We start from the raw sequence: 13,861 nt of genomic DNA, 5'->3' as shown, positions 1-13,861 counted from the left end.
GAGAAAAAGTGAAAGTGTTAGTCACTCACTTGTGTCCGACTTTTTGCAACCACATGGACTGTAGCTCTCCAGGCTCCTCTGTCCATATAATTCTCCAGGCAAGAATACTAGAGTGGGTAACCATTCCCTTCTGCAGGGGATCTTCTCAACGCAGGGACTGAACCTGGGTCTCCTACATTGCAGGCAGATTCTTTACCATCTAAGCCACCAGGGAAGCCCAGGGAAGAGAAAAGATGCTTTATAAAATGAAGAAATGGATGGATGGATCAGTGCCCCCTCTGAGTAAGTGCCTGGATTCAGGACCAGGTCTACATTGGGATAAATGTAGGTTAGGTTTAGGAATCCAATCTAGATCCTGTAGGTTGGATATGAAAGTTACTCAGTCATGTCTGACTCCTTGAACAGTCCATGGAATTCTCCAGGCCAGAATACTGGAGTGGGTAACCATTCCCTTCTCCAGGGGATCTTCCCAACCCAGGGATTGAACCTAGGTCTCCCACATTGCAGGAGGATTCTTTATCAGCTGAGCCACCAGGGAAACCCCCAGAGACTGGATGAGCACATTCAAACTGAACCCCCACGCCACCCCACATCTCTTTCTATTTACTTCCCTTCAATCACATTATCCCAGCTCTACCAGAGTAGCTATTTGCCCTCAGGCAAGCGGCTTTCCCTTTTTGAACTTAGTTTCCTCTTCTGTAAAATGGGGCTGCTGGCTCCTACACTCACAGGACGGTGATGGGGGTTAAATCAAACAGCTCCTGTTGGGGGCTTTGTCTTCTGTGTAGCAAGCTCTCCCCCAGATGTTACAGAGAACTGTAACTTTTATTGTCTTCTCTGGCTTTCCTGTCTTTCCCTCCAAGCACCCGTGCACCTCAGGTCTGCCCACCAGGGGGCCCCACATGCCACTATTCATGCCCAAGCCACACCTGCTGATGCAGGCAGCCAGCGCCTCACCTCAGTTCCTCCCTTTTTTTCTGTGATGACAACCCTGTCACCTTTCTACCAGTGCCCCCTCTTCACCCCAACCATCTCAGCCCCTTGCCCCAATACTTCACTCATCCCACAAATACCTGTTGAGCACCTACTATATGCCAGGCTTTGTGCTAGGAGTTGAGGATACCAGGGAGAAAGATCTGATACCCTCTGTCCTCAAGGAACACACAGTCTATGGGGGATAGTGGAGGGTGGAGTGGCTGAGAGGCCAAGGGAGCCCTGATCTGGACTTGCAGGATCCGAAGGCAGAATCCGACTGCCTTCAGAACCAACCCTCTAGCTGGAAAATAAAAGGCAGTTCCTCCCTGCTGACCCCTCAGCCCCTCATTCCAATTATTTTGACTCCGCATAACTCACCTGAAACTCACTCCTACAACTCACCTGAAATTCTGAGCTCCAAGCTCAGCATCTCAGACCATAGCTATTACAAATACCTCAGTTCTTCACACCAAATGCTTTAGCCCTCACCCCAAACATTCTCAGACTTTCACCCCAAAATCTCATCCCTTATGCCCAACATGAATTGAGTCCCTCACTTAAAATAACCTCAGCTTCTCCATTAAGAAATATTGCAGTCATTGATTTAGTCTGTGGTTCTTAACCCTTTTTTTCAGCTCTCAGTCATAGGAGGGATGGGAAAACACTCATCAAGGTCAGTGGCTTTGTTGGGAGTATTTCTCATTGAGGATGGGTCATATCAATTTTTCTGTTCATGGTTGTGATTTGAAGTGTCTTCCAGGGAAGAGGGGCATCCCACATCCCCTCCTAGTTTGGGGATTACTTACTTAAATGTTTTCATTTGTTTTTCTCATTGTTTCCTATGCTCATTATCACATCTTCTCACTAGTTTCAAAAGCCTCAAAATAATAAATTTTCTCAGAGTCCTTGGAGAAAGGCAATGACCTCATCACTCCCAATTCTCCAAAGTTAGTTATAGAATCTTAGAGTTGGAGGGGACCTCAGAAGGTCCAGTGGGTTTCAAACTTCTTTCAGGGACCTCTTTTAGCCAGGGACTCTTTTCTTAACAACATCTTACATGGAACCCCAGTATATGGAACCCCAGCTGCTGGGGCATGACCATGTAACCCATTGCATTCTGTGGATTTAAAAACCCCTTTTAGTACAAGAGTGAAGTCTCTTCAAGTTTATTTTACAATAACCCCTAACAAGCAGGTAATTATTCTTTGTTTCCAAGAATGTCATCCCTCTTGCTTTGGTCTCCTACATTGGCAGGCAGGTTCTTTAACACTAGCGCCACCTGGGAAGCCCCCTCTTGCTTTTAAATACTTCAATTTCACGCCCATCAACAGAGGATTGGTTTAAGAAGTTGGGGTATATATAGACAATGCAATATTACTCAACCTTAAAAAAGAGAATGAAACATTGCCATTTGCAGCAACATAGATGGACCTAGAGATTATCATACTAAGTGAAGTCAAAGACAAATATCATATGATATTACTTACATGTGGAATCTAAAAAATAATACAAATGAATGTATTGACAAAACAGAAACAGACTCACAAACATAGAAAACAAATTTACGGTTACCAAAAGAGAAAGGAAGAGCAGAAGGGATAAATTAGGAGTATGGGATTAACAGATACAAACTAATATACATAAAATAGATAAGCAACAAGGATTTACTGCATAGCACAGTGAACTATACTTGGTATCTTGTAATAATCTATAATGGAAAATAACCAGAAAAAAAATATAAAACTGAAAAGAAAAAAATATATACATATAAAACTGAATCACTCTGCTGTTTACTTGGCACTCACATATCATTGTAAATCAACCATGCTTCAATAAAAAGAAACCCTCACTTTGAACTGCTCCATTTTCCTCAGCTCAAGAGTAAGTACCTTTATGGGGCAGTGGTAAAGAATCCACCTGCCAAGGCAGGAGACACAAGAGATGCGGGTTCAATCCCTGCATCAGGAAGATCCCCTGGAGGACAAAATGGCAACCCACTCCAGTATTCTTGCCTGGAAAATTCCGTGGACAGAGGACTGGCGGGCTACAATCCACGGGGTCCCAAAGAGTCAGACACGACTGAACATGTACAAACCTATCCTAAACTTGCATTCCAAAACTAGGAAGGGAAATGTCTCTCAGTCAGGGGGTAGTCCTTGGTGTAATTTTCAGAGCCTTCAAAAGACAGATCAGCAGAATGACAGAGGGTTCACCTAGTGGGGCGCCTCTAGGGATCATCAGGAAATCCGTTTCCTCTGTAATTCCCCACTCCCTGTGCTGCGGGGAGCTGAGTGCTGGAGCTGCCCAGGGGACCAACTGAATGGAACATCACAACCCTTGGACCCCATGAGGTTGCCGTAGCTACTGTTGCAGAGGGAGCTGGCAAACTTGTTATTATTTGTATGTATCTTCCCTCTAATTGCCATGGGGTGGCTGGGAGTTGTGTGGGTGCTATAGCAATGGGGACCAAGGAAGGTGTGTGCCAGGGTGTGTTTGTGAGTGCACATGAAGGCATTTGTAGTCTCCAAACCGCCTCTGAGGCCATGTCAGAGAGGCTGTCGAGAGCAGTGAGGGAGGGAAGGAGAAGTGAAGATCTCTCACCCTCTGTCGAGAACAGGTCAGGTTTGTAATCCTGTTTTTCTGTTTTCCCCTGGGATGCCCTAGGGGCCTCCTTAGAAGCCCTGATCTGTGCTTGCTCTGTGAGAAGAAGTGAGATGTCCCTCCATCTTCTCACTCTGCCTTATAGTAATGAATAAAGGTTTCAGCATCTGGAGGTCAGGAACCAAGCTGCCTTGAGGGCTCGGGAAGGACACACTGATGATTAACCACCATGCAGGCCTTGTTACTGGAGCGCCGGCCAGCCTGCACGCCTGCCTTTAAGGTGGATGATTTACGGTCATCCCTGTGTGTACAATCTCACTGCCCTGCCCCACACTGGCACTTGGAACCAGGCTCTTACCCCTGTGCTTCAAGATAGGAAGTGGCCTTACTCCCCAGCGCCTTACTTCCTGTTGCCCTGGGGAGGGGTGGAGCATGATATTCAGTCACCTCACCCCTTTCCTTTGGCCCTCTGCCCTTCTCCCAGGCAATCTATTAATTCTTTTCCTCTTCTAGTCCCTTAATCACCCCTACTAGGCAGTCTGGTTCTCAAACCAGCTCCAAGGCCTGTTGGGTAAGGAAAGGAGAGGAGCCCTCCCAGAGAGCTTTGCTCCACCCATCCCCTGGGGGCGGAGGTCTGGGAGGCTGGGACACCTCTCAGCCTCTCAGCTGCCTTCTCCAGGCAGGCGAGTTAGCCTGCTGACAATGGAAGCCTGACTCCCAGTGGGCGTCCTGCTGTAATCTAGACTACCGCAGCAGTTGGCTGAGCTCCGCCTGGCCCAGTGGGGGCTGGCCTCCAGACTTGGGGGGGTACGGCTGCCCAGGCAGGTCAGGAACCTGCCCAGCCTGTTTCTCTTCCTCCGAGACAGTTAGGTGTCTCGTTCCTACCATCCTCTGACAGTGGAGATAGAGAAAGAGATGGTAACTCCCTCTGCCAGCATCCCAAGGAGTCCCTTCATTCCACAAATATTTACTAAGGGTCTGAGACTGAGTAGAGAGGTGAACAAAGGCAGCCCTGCCCTATTACAATTTACTTGGAAGGCAAATATTAAACAGCGAACACAGTTCTACTTAGCTACCAGCTACTATTCTGAATGCTTTATGTGCTTTAGTCCATTAATACTCAAAACTGTGAGGTAGATAGTTACTATTATTCTTCCCTGTTTTCAGATAAGGTAACTGAAGCACAGATAGACTAATTGACTTGCCCAATGTCACATAGCTGGTCAGTGAGTCCTCCAGAAACCCAAGTCAAGCAGTCTAACCCGAGTTCACACTTAAGACAGCCATGCTCTTGTCTGCTGCCTCTCATACCAGTAAACACATCATTATACAATATGATGAGCCATAAGTAAAAACAAAGGGTGCCTGAAGGAAAATGGGGTTATTTTCTTCTTGCTTCCACTTGCTCTTCTAGCTCACACTGCACTAAGCCTTTTCTAAGTGGTTCCCACTTCATCCCTTTCTTTGCTGGCCAGAGACAGAACATTCTCTCATCTCTAAGGCTGGAGAGCAGGAAGGCAAAGTTCCACCTGCATCTTTCGCCCTGGCCTGGTCTCCCTGAACAAACCGTGCCTGAAGGATTTTATCTAATAATGGCCCTGACGCTTACACAAGTCTAGACTGTCAGCTTCCCGAGGGAAGGATGCTGAGAGCTGGCTCTGCACAGGTTGGGGGCGTCTCCCAACTGTTCAGAATGACACGGGCGTTTTTGACCTTGGTCCTCTCTCGTCGTGTGAGCCGGACTCTGGGCTTAGGAGACGAGTGTGGAGCTCCGCCAGAGAACTCGGTGGTCCAGACCCCTACACATTCCCAACACATGCATACTTGCACTAACATCCTGAGCACTTGTAAGGTCTGCCCTGGGACAAGCCCACAGGTCAGGAACCTTCTAGCCCCCTCCGGGTGGCCGGGGTCTGAGACCCCCGGCCCCGCTTTCGCTCCCCGCCGCCTCCGCCCAGCCCCAGCGGCTCCCCGGGCGGGGCGGGGCCGGCGGCGGGAGGCCCCTCCCCCGGGGCGGTCCGGGGGCCGGGCGGGGGGCCGGCGGGGCTGGGGGCGGGGCGGGCGGGCGGCGCGGGGGTGTCCCTCCCTCCCTCGCTCTCCCCGGTAAAGTCTCGCGGTGCTGCCGGGCTCAGCCCCGTCTCCTCCTCTTGCTCCCTCGGCCGGGCGGCGGTGACTGTGCACCGACGTCGGCGCGGGCTGCACCGCCGCGTCCGCCCGCCCGCCAGCATGGCCACCACCGCCACCTGCACCCGCTTCACCGACGACTACCAGCTCTTCGAGGAGCTCGGCAAGTACGGCTCGTCCGCCGCCAGCTGGGCCCCCCACACCCTGCCCCTGCCGCCCGGGCGCTATGCGGCTCCTCGCCCCGCCCCCCGGCCCTGCACCGGCCGCTGCAGCGCCCCCTCGGCCCGCCCCACCCCCAGCCTTTCCCGCCAGCCGCCTCCCGGGGCCCCCTCGCCCCCAGCTCCCTGCCCCGCAGCCCCCTCCGCGCCCTGCAGCAGCTGCCCGGACTGCTGCACCCCGCGCTGCCGCGGGGACTGCAGCCCCCGGAGCGCTCCTGGGCGCCCTCCAGCCCCGCCCCTTCCGCACCCTTCAGGCGCCCCCCCCGAATCCCAGCCCCGCCTGTGTGCTGCCCCCTCCCCACTCTGTTCAAGAGCTCACTCAGCACCCTGTCCCATGTCCCACGCGCCTGAGACTCAGGACCCTCCCCGGCCCTGCAGCTCCAACCCTGCTGCGGTGCCCGGGTGTGGGGGATGTTTGGTACCCGGCCCCGCCCCCGGCTAGTGCCGCTTCCAGGATCCCAGCCCCGCTGCTGGGCACTGCTGCGGCACCCCCGTCCCCTCCCCCCTTCCCTGCAGTGGTCCCGGGAGCCGCGCGCCGCAGCCGCAGCATCCCCCTCCCCTCCGCACTGAGCTGGCCGCTGCACCAGCCCCGGCCCCCCACCCCCACCCGCGGCGCCGAGCCTGGCCGCTGCAGCCCCCGCCCAGCCCGCCCCCTTAGATGTTTCCAGGGCTGGAGCGTGCGAGCTCTCATTGAGGGGTGGGGGGCGTGTAGAGGGAAATATCATGGTGAAGGGGAGTTGTTGATGTCTGAGATCCGCAACTGGATCCTCTCTTTCCCCGTTGTCAGTTGAGCTAGGATGCAGTGGGATGAAGCCGGCTGGGGGGATTTGAGTCTCACTTTCCTCCCCATGGTTGAGGGAGACATGTATTAGAAAGACATACCCTCTTTCTAATCTCTCCTTCCCCTACGCCAACTCTTCCTGCTGAGAAAAGGGCAGGGTCTCTTCCCTTCTCGGGTCTTCTTGGCTGGGACTGCAGGGCTGCCCGTGAGATGCAGCAGGTGTGTGTTTTAAGCATCTCCCACCAGCTCTTGACGCACAGCATGAGGTTAGGGCTGTTGCTTTACCCAGAACTAGATGTGGGCGTGGGAGTAGGGTGGTCCTCCACCCACATCTGTTGAGCGTCCTGCAGAGGCCACATCCTCTGCCCCAGGTTGGATGGTAATAGTCATTACACTGGTGTGTGTGTGTGTGATTTTGACTAAAGGTCTGGTGATGGGAGCATCGCTGTGCTCAGACCTGAAGTGTGTTTGTGTCACTCTGCTCTGCTCCGTGTCCCAGTTCTTTCCCCCTTCTCCCTCCAGGGGTGCTTTCTCTGTGGTCCGCAGGTGTGTGAAGAAAACGTCCACGCAAGAGTATGCAGCAAAAATCATCAATACCAAGAAGTTATCTGCTCGGGGTGAGTATTCCCCATCTCAGTCTCTCCCTGGGGTGCCTCCAAGAGCTATGGGTTCTTCTGAAGAAGAACCAGCAGTTGGGGCTTGTGGCTTTAGATCTTGGAGAAGAGTTGGAATTTCAGGGTGGGTGACCTTTGAAGCTAGGCAGAGAATTATACAGGGAACAGAGAGAAAAGAATGAAGATGTAAGAGATGTTGATTGCTGCTAGGAGGAGTGGTCCCTGAAGGCTCAAGGGAGTTTGATTTTTATGGAGGGGGAGGATATCCGGAGTGGTGGGTGGCTAGCTCTTCGTTTGGGGCATTTGGAATCTCTGTGTTTGGGGCCATGGAAGCCACTCCAGGCTTGCACTAGTGCCTGTGCCCCGGTGGTGACTTAAGATGGAAATGCAGTAAGTGAACAGCTCTGAGAAACCCAGCCTCCCCCTGCCCACCAGGCGGCAGAACAGACTCCCAAGGGAAGGGAATCTGTAAACATCAAGGGAGGCTGCTACTGGCGAGGGCTTCTCGGGAACAAATCCTGCCAGATGAACTTGATTGCTTTTTTGATCAAATTACAAAGTTGGTGTTGCAGCAGCAGATGCAGTCTGTCCTGGGTGGAGGGTGATGCCTCATGGTCTGGAAATCTCAATGGCCTGGTCTGAATACGAGCAGCTGGGCCTCAAGATCTGAAGATGGTAAAGGCCCAGGCCTGAGAGCCTAACTTGTAAGATGCTCCCAAGTGCCTGGGGCTGGGAAGGGTCAGGCCCTGTGCCTCACACCTTGAACCTTCTCTCCCTACACCTTGTGCTGGGTGCTTGCCAAAAGTCAACTCATCTGATAGGTATAGAGCCAGCAATGTGAAGTCCTCTTCATAGGTGTGGCGAGTAGGGAGGTATGTGGATGGGGCAGGTCATCCGAGAGCTGCAAGGTGTAGCCCTGGGACAGAGGTTATAAGACTCAGAAAAGAGTTAAGACTGGGCAATAGGATGCCCTGGAGAAGATGCGGGCCGTGACTAGGAATGACCTGGGCGTCTCTGGACTAAGAGATGTAATACATGTCTCTAAGCATTGGAGACGCTATAAACTGACAGTGGGCTTCTTGTCAGTTATTCTGGGATCTGTTTAGCAGCGCTGTGTCTGCCTCCTGGCTGGGAGGACTGCTCTCCATCCCTACAAGCAGGGGTTGACTCGCTGTCTTCCTTCCAGCCCCTGTCTCTTGCTGTTACTCTACATTGGCTATTAAGTTGACTTATTTGTTTGTTTTCTTTCTCTCTGGGTACCTTGAGTCAGAAGCGATCGTTGTCATAGAGATATGTGGGCAGTCAGATGCCCTCCTCCTTTGGGGAGGGGGGGACAGTGCAGTGGGTTGGGCTCTTTGGCAGACATCCTCTGGCCAAGGATGCAGGGTGCAGGCAGGGATGACGGTTTGAGAATGGATACCTCCCCGTGCCCACACAGCATAGCCCGTGTGCATCAGTAACAGGGCTGGTGTCTGGTGTTTCCAGTTAATGATGCAATGCTTTGCTTTCCCGGTCTCACCGCTGTCCTCTGACCCAGGGATGAGGGTGGGAGAGACAGCTGCCAGCTGAACTCTAGGGTGAGGAGAGCTGGTGTGGTGACTTTGTGGAGTTGCCTGCCTTAGGCTGTCTTTTTCTATTCCTTCCCTACCTACCTGAACTTCCCTAACCTGTGCGGTCAGGTCCCTTTCTAGGCTTCACCTTCTTTCAACCTTGTCCCATCTTTCCCAGCTGGTATCTTTTTTCCCTGCCCAAACTGGATGAGATTTTATTTCCCTTTGATTTTTTTTCTTCAAGAAGATTCTTGTGTAAGATCATATGCTTCAGGCAGGGCAGCAGCTCCCCTTCTCGAGATGGTTATGCCAAAACTGGGGCTCTGTTGTGAGGCCTGTGTGCCAGGTTAACTTTGGGACAGAGGCCTGGTCCTGGCTGGTAGGTACAGATGCCAACAAGAGAGGTCAGGGATATGTAAGTGCCAATACTGTTTGGAGATTGAGAGTGGGAGGCTGTTGTCTTGGAGATGGAGGGAGTCGTCCGGGGGTTGCACTGTAGGTGTGGGTGTAGGGGATTTGAGCTCCCAGGGAGGGTTGGGCCAGGGTGCCCACTAGGCTCATGCCCGTGGGGTTAGTGAGTGAAGGCCGTGGCGTTCCTGCAGCCTCTCAGTTTACGCTGTATATTTTATAAAGGTGCAGCGGCTGGGGCTGGGTTTCACTCATCGCTGTCTGTCTGTCTAGGGCTCCACAGGTGTTGGATTTCTGTGTCTGGGAATGTGGTGGGCCCACCAGGATCATCCATGAAGGTCTGAAGGGGGTTTGCTGAGTCTCTCTGCCTGTTCCTTTCTCGTCTGTGATTCTCTGTGCTGCAGAATCAAAGAGAGAGTGTCAGGCTGCTTCTCCTTGCCACCCGTGGTGAGGTGGCCCAGGAGGCATGGGGAGAGATCACCTGGTCTTCTGGGGGGTCAGCTCTGGACAGGAATCCTTTTGCGCTGTTGTTTCTTGTCCTGGTGGGTGGCCTCAGGGGCCCATGATGGTGGCTGTGCGGCAACGTAGAGAGCTAAGGCGGCTGAGTGTTGAGCACTGTCTTGGTCTGCGGGTCTGTCTGCGTAAAGTCACTGAAAGTCACATAATGTCACTCCATTTGCTTTGGAACAGCAATAGGTGTGGAGTTGAGGCTCTTAAGGGAGCCCGTGATTCCAAGCTTAGCTCTCAGCTAGGCTGAAGGAGGCATTTAAAATAGGCTTGGATGCAGAGCTAGTGGGCCAGGTGATGGCAATGATAAGTCGTTATTTTAAGATTTAAGAGCACCCCCTCCCCCAGGAGCCTGAGCCCTTATGTCTTCTTTTATTTTTAAATCTTCAGATTCCCTTCTTATCTTTATTCATATGCATATAGATTTTCACCTCGTAGAACATAACATTTCATATCCCACTCTCTTGCTTGTATCCAAACCATTTCCCATATTGCTACAGTTGAAGGGCAAATGGTCCTTTCTTTTTTCGACGTTTTCTACGTAGTTTAGGATTTATCCTTGGAGCAGTTTACATCATGAGAATTTTCTCTGTTTGGACCACTTATCTGAATTCCAGTTGCTTTCACTGGGAAGGGATGCTTAGCTTACTAAGAGGTGCTATGGGAAACAATATTATGAAATCTGTTAACAGCATTTGCCTTGTTTGTTTATTTAATCTGTATACCCCATGTGAAGAAATTTGTATTGAAGTTAAATGTAAGCAAAAGCCTTCCCCTTCCCCAGGACCTGGGAGGTAAGGATAGGAATCATATCTGTTTCTTTACATATATGATTGATACGTAGTGATACAGGGGCCTGATACATATTGATAGAACAAAGTGCCTGATACATACTGTGCCTCTTGTATAGGTTGAATGAATGGACTGTGTAACCAGCCAGGTTGCCTTTTGGCTTTGACTCTCAGGAAGCTCATAGCCAAGTTGCCGGAACCCTTGTATCCTGGTACTGGCTTGGATTCTCTCTTTCTGATCCGTGGACCAGGCTGTAGTCCTGACACAACTGTAGGAGAGAACAGATGAAGCTAAAGACTTGTGCTTGGGGAATAAGACAGGTGGGAGATATAGGAAGATATTGCAGCTTATCATCTTCCTTCCCTGTCATAAACAGCCTTTTAGGGCAATGTCAGGACTTCCTCTAAGCAGCAGTTTTCAATTTTAGTGTGCAAGAGGATCACTGTGAAGGCTGGTTAAGAATGCAGATTCCTGGGCTCTATCCAGAGATTCTACTTCGGGAGGTCTGGGGTGGAGCCTCAGAATCTACACTTTTAACAAGTGCCTTAGTGAATTTTATGCAGGTGTGCCCTGAGCCACACTTTAAGAAATGCCGGCTAAAAAGCGACAGCCGTGACAGTTGCTCTTGCCATACTCTTTGATATTTACCAGACACACCTTGGCCCAGCCTTCTCCAGGTGGTGTCTCTGCCACTCTGTGACCATCTGTGCCATGGGCTCTTCTGCGATTAGGGTCCTCTTCTGAGCCCCCAGATTGGGGTGTCAGTTCGCGTCCAGGGCTGTGGCAAGCTGAGAGGCTGTAATTGTGGCATGTTGGCCACCAGAAGGGCAAAGGCTGTGCCTTTCTTGGTCCAGCTGGCCCTGGGGACTGAAATAGGATCCCCCTGGGTGGTGCCAGCTGAAAGTCTCCACCCCCTTAGTGTTGGCCTGAGTAGCCCCCATGACATTTGTGTCCCCTGTGGTATCTCCAAGTGAGACTTTCCTGTTAAGGGTGAAGAGAGCGGAGGGTGATGCAGCAGGGAGGGAGGGGCAGGAGGAAGAGAGATCTATACAGCACTGGAACACCGGGACTCTGGGACTTGAAGCATTTAAGGAGGTTAGATCCAAAACGGTGCTTTCCTCCTGAGGATAAAACAGACTGATTTCTGTTGACAGAGAAGTGAGCATCCTGTATAGAGGTGACTGAGCTCCTCTGACTCTCCCCGCTGGATGAGGAAACAGCCTAGAGGCCCCTTCTTTGTGCTAAGGGTCGGTTTCATCATCCAGCCATGCTGTGAACTGTGTGATTTAGCTCCTACAACACTGGCCTGCCGTCCTGCCCGCCTGCCCCTTCCCAGAGTGATTTTGGGTGCTAGCATCATAGGGTGGTGATGCAGGTTGGAAGGGGCCCCATCCTGTAGGAGAAGCCCCTGCTTGCTTCTTGCTGCTTGCTCTGGACCCTTGTCAGGAGCTGGGCTCCAAGCTTCGAGGCTGTGGTGAAACCCTAGAGGTGAGTGGCTGACCCCATTCTCTGCCGAGGCTGGAGGCAGAGAAGGGGTGGAGTGGGTGTGACCAGCTCCTGCCCCATCTCTGAGTGTGCTGCTCTCTGTACAGCCTTGGCAGGCTGACAAGGGCCTGATCCCATGGGTGCCAAATGGGTGTTGACAGGAAGAGATGGGCACTTTGCACCTTTCGAGTGCCTCTCGGCAGAAGCCCTCTGTCTTCTGTCCATGGGCCGTACAGATCTCCCTTACGGCAGGTGGGGAAACCAGGATGCAAAAGACTGGTTTGTTCGTTTTGAGCTGTAGGCATGCCAGTGATATTGCCAGTGCCCAGATCCCAGCATCTTTAAGCAGTGTGGTCATCATTTACCCTTTAGCTTTTCCCTTTAAAATACAGATTCTGGATATTTTGTTTCTGTGCTAAATCCTGATAGATCACCTCGACGCCTCTCCATCTAGACCCAGAGCTCAGAGCCCAGAGGAGCAGATCCCTCCCTTCCTCTGACTAGGTCTCACTCTGTCTGAACATACCTCTGTGGGTAGAGACCGCGCTATGGTAGGGATGTTTCCAGCCACTTCCCCCCCCAAACACCACCTCTACTTCCTGGGCCCTATCAGCAGCAGCAGCTTCCCATCTGCTCCCCTCTTCTCTCCTCCCTCTCTTTCCCCTCCCCCAGCTTGCTGCTGCCCTGGGAGGAGCTATTTTTAGGGGCTGCTTCCTGGGATGTTTTACTTGGGGCTGGTTACCATGAAGGAAATGTCACCAAAACAGTGGGCAAAGGCTGCAGGCACCCAGAGCCCTGCTGGGGGCATGGAGAGCTCAGTGGCTGACCCTGTTCAGGCCTTGAGAGTGTCCAGAGGCAGAGCCTTGCCTTCTTGGGGCTTGCTAGTGACCCCATGGGGATTTTCTCTGTCCAAGCTGGTTTGGGAAGACTTTCACTATGGGCCTCTTCTTGTAGCCTCTCTCCTTGTCCTCCTTAGTTAACGCTTCTCTTGTCTTAAGATCCAAAGACCAGAAAGGCTCAGGTCTTCATGTCACCCAGTTAAAACTGCTTGAGTTAGGGCTGAAGAGAAGGAAAGGACACCAGTTCAAAGGCCAGAGCCTTGGGGGTTCATGTGGGGACTTTTCAGGCCCCATTGTGCTGTATTCACAGCCCTCAGCTAGTCCCCAGGTGTATGGCTATGAAGGAATTAGAAGCTGTGGCCCCTGCTCTTATGTGATACATACTTTTGCTCTTAATTGGGGACTTTGCACCTTTAGGGTGAGATTCAAAGAGGAAGGGCTGTGGCATCACAATGTCAGGGTGAGGTCAATGGGATTGTAGTTTGGGATTCCCAAGGCCAGGGGCTGTTTATAAGCAGCTGGGGAATGTGGATTATGACACCAAATCCCTGCGCTGCCCTTGTTTCTACTCCTCTCCGAGCGATGCCTCAGAGGGCCAGGAAGGGGACAGCAAGAGACACCCACACAGCGTCTGAACTAGGTGGGCTGTGGGAAGCTTTTCCTGACCCATGTTGGGACCACAGGCACAGACCTTCGAAATAACTCCGAAAAGTCGAGGATGGCATTGAGATCAGAACTTGGGGAGGGTCCCCATTGCCAGAGCAGGGCTCTGTCTTTTCCCACTTACACTGGGCTGTATGTTTAGATGTCAGCAGGATCTTAGTTGAAGTCCGTGCTAGCATTCGTGGTTTTAGAGACGTCACTAAATCAGCCGGTGTGTCTCTGCAGGGCTGTGGAGAACCTGGCTGGCTCTCCCTGCGCTCCATCCAGCTGGGGCAGGAAAGTGAGTTTGGAGTAGGCATCATCC

General features: G+C 52.1%; 1 protein-coding gene across 17 annotated transcripts in view; it reads left to right on the top strand.

Moving 5' to 3' along the window:
* Positions 1-5,703: 5,703 nt before the first annotated feature.
* CAMK2G (calcium/calmodulin dependent protein kinase II gamma) overlaps positions 5,704-13,861 on the top strand; it is a 54,855-nt gene continuing 46,697 nt past the window's right edge. For all 17 annotated transcript variants that reach the window (XM_065922644.1, XM_065922655.1, XM_065922647.1 and 14 more), the window contains exons 1-2: positions 5,704-5,867; positions 7,222-7,316. In XM_065922644.1, coding sequence (XP_065778716.1) covers positions 5,803-5,867; positions 7,222-7,316 — 160 coding nt within the window. In that variant the 5' untranslated portion in view covers positions 5,704-5,802. The remainder of the gene's footprint in view (positions 5,868-7,221; positions 7,317-13,861) is intronic.

The sequence above is a fragment of the Muntiacus reevesi genome, chromosome 2 (genome assembly GCF_963930625.1).
Source record: "Muntiacus reevesi chromosome 2, mMunRee1.1, whole genome shotgun sequence".
Taxonomy (NCBI): Eukaryota; Metazoa; Chordata; class Mammalia; order Artiodactyla; family Cervidae; genus Muntiacus; species Muntiacus reevesi.
This window is presented reverse-complemented; position numbering and strand designations above follow the sequence as displayed.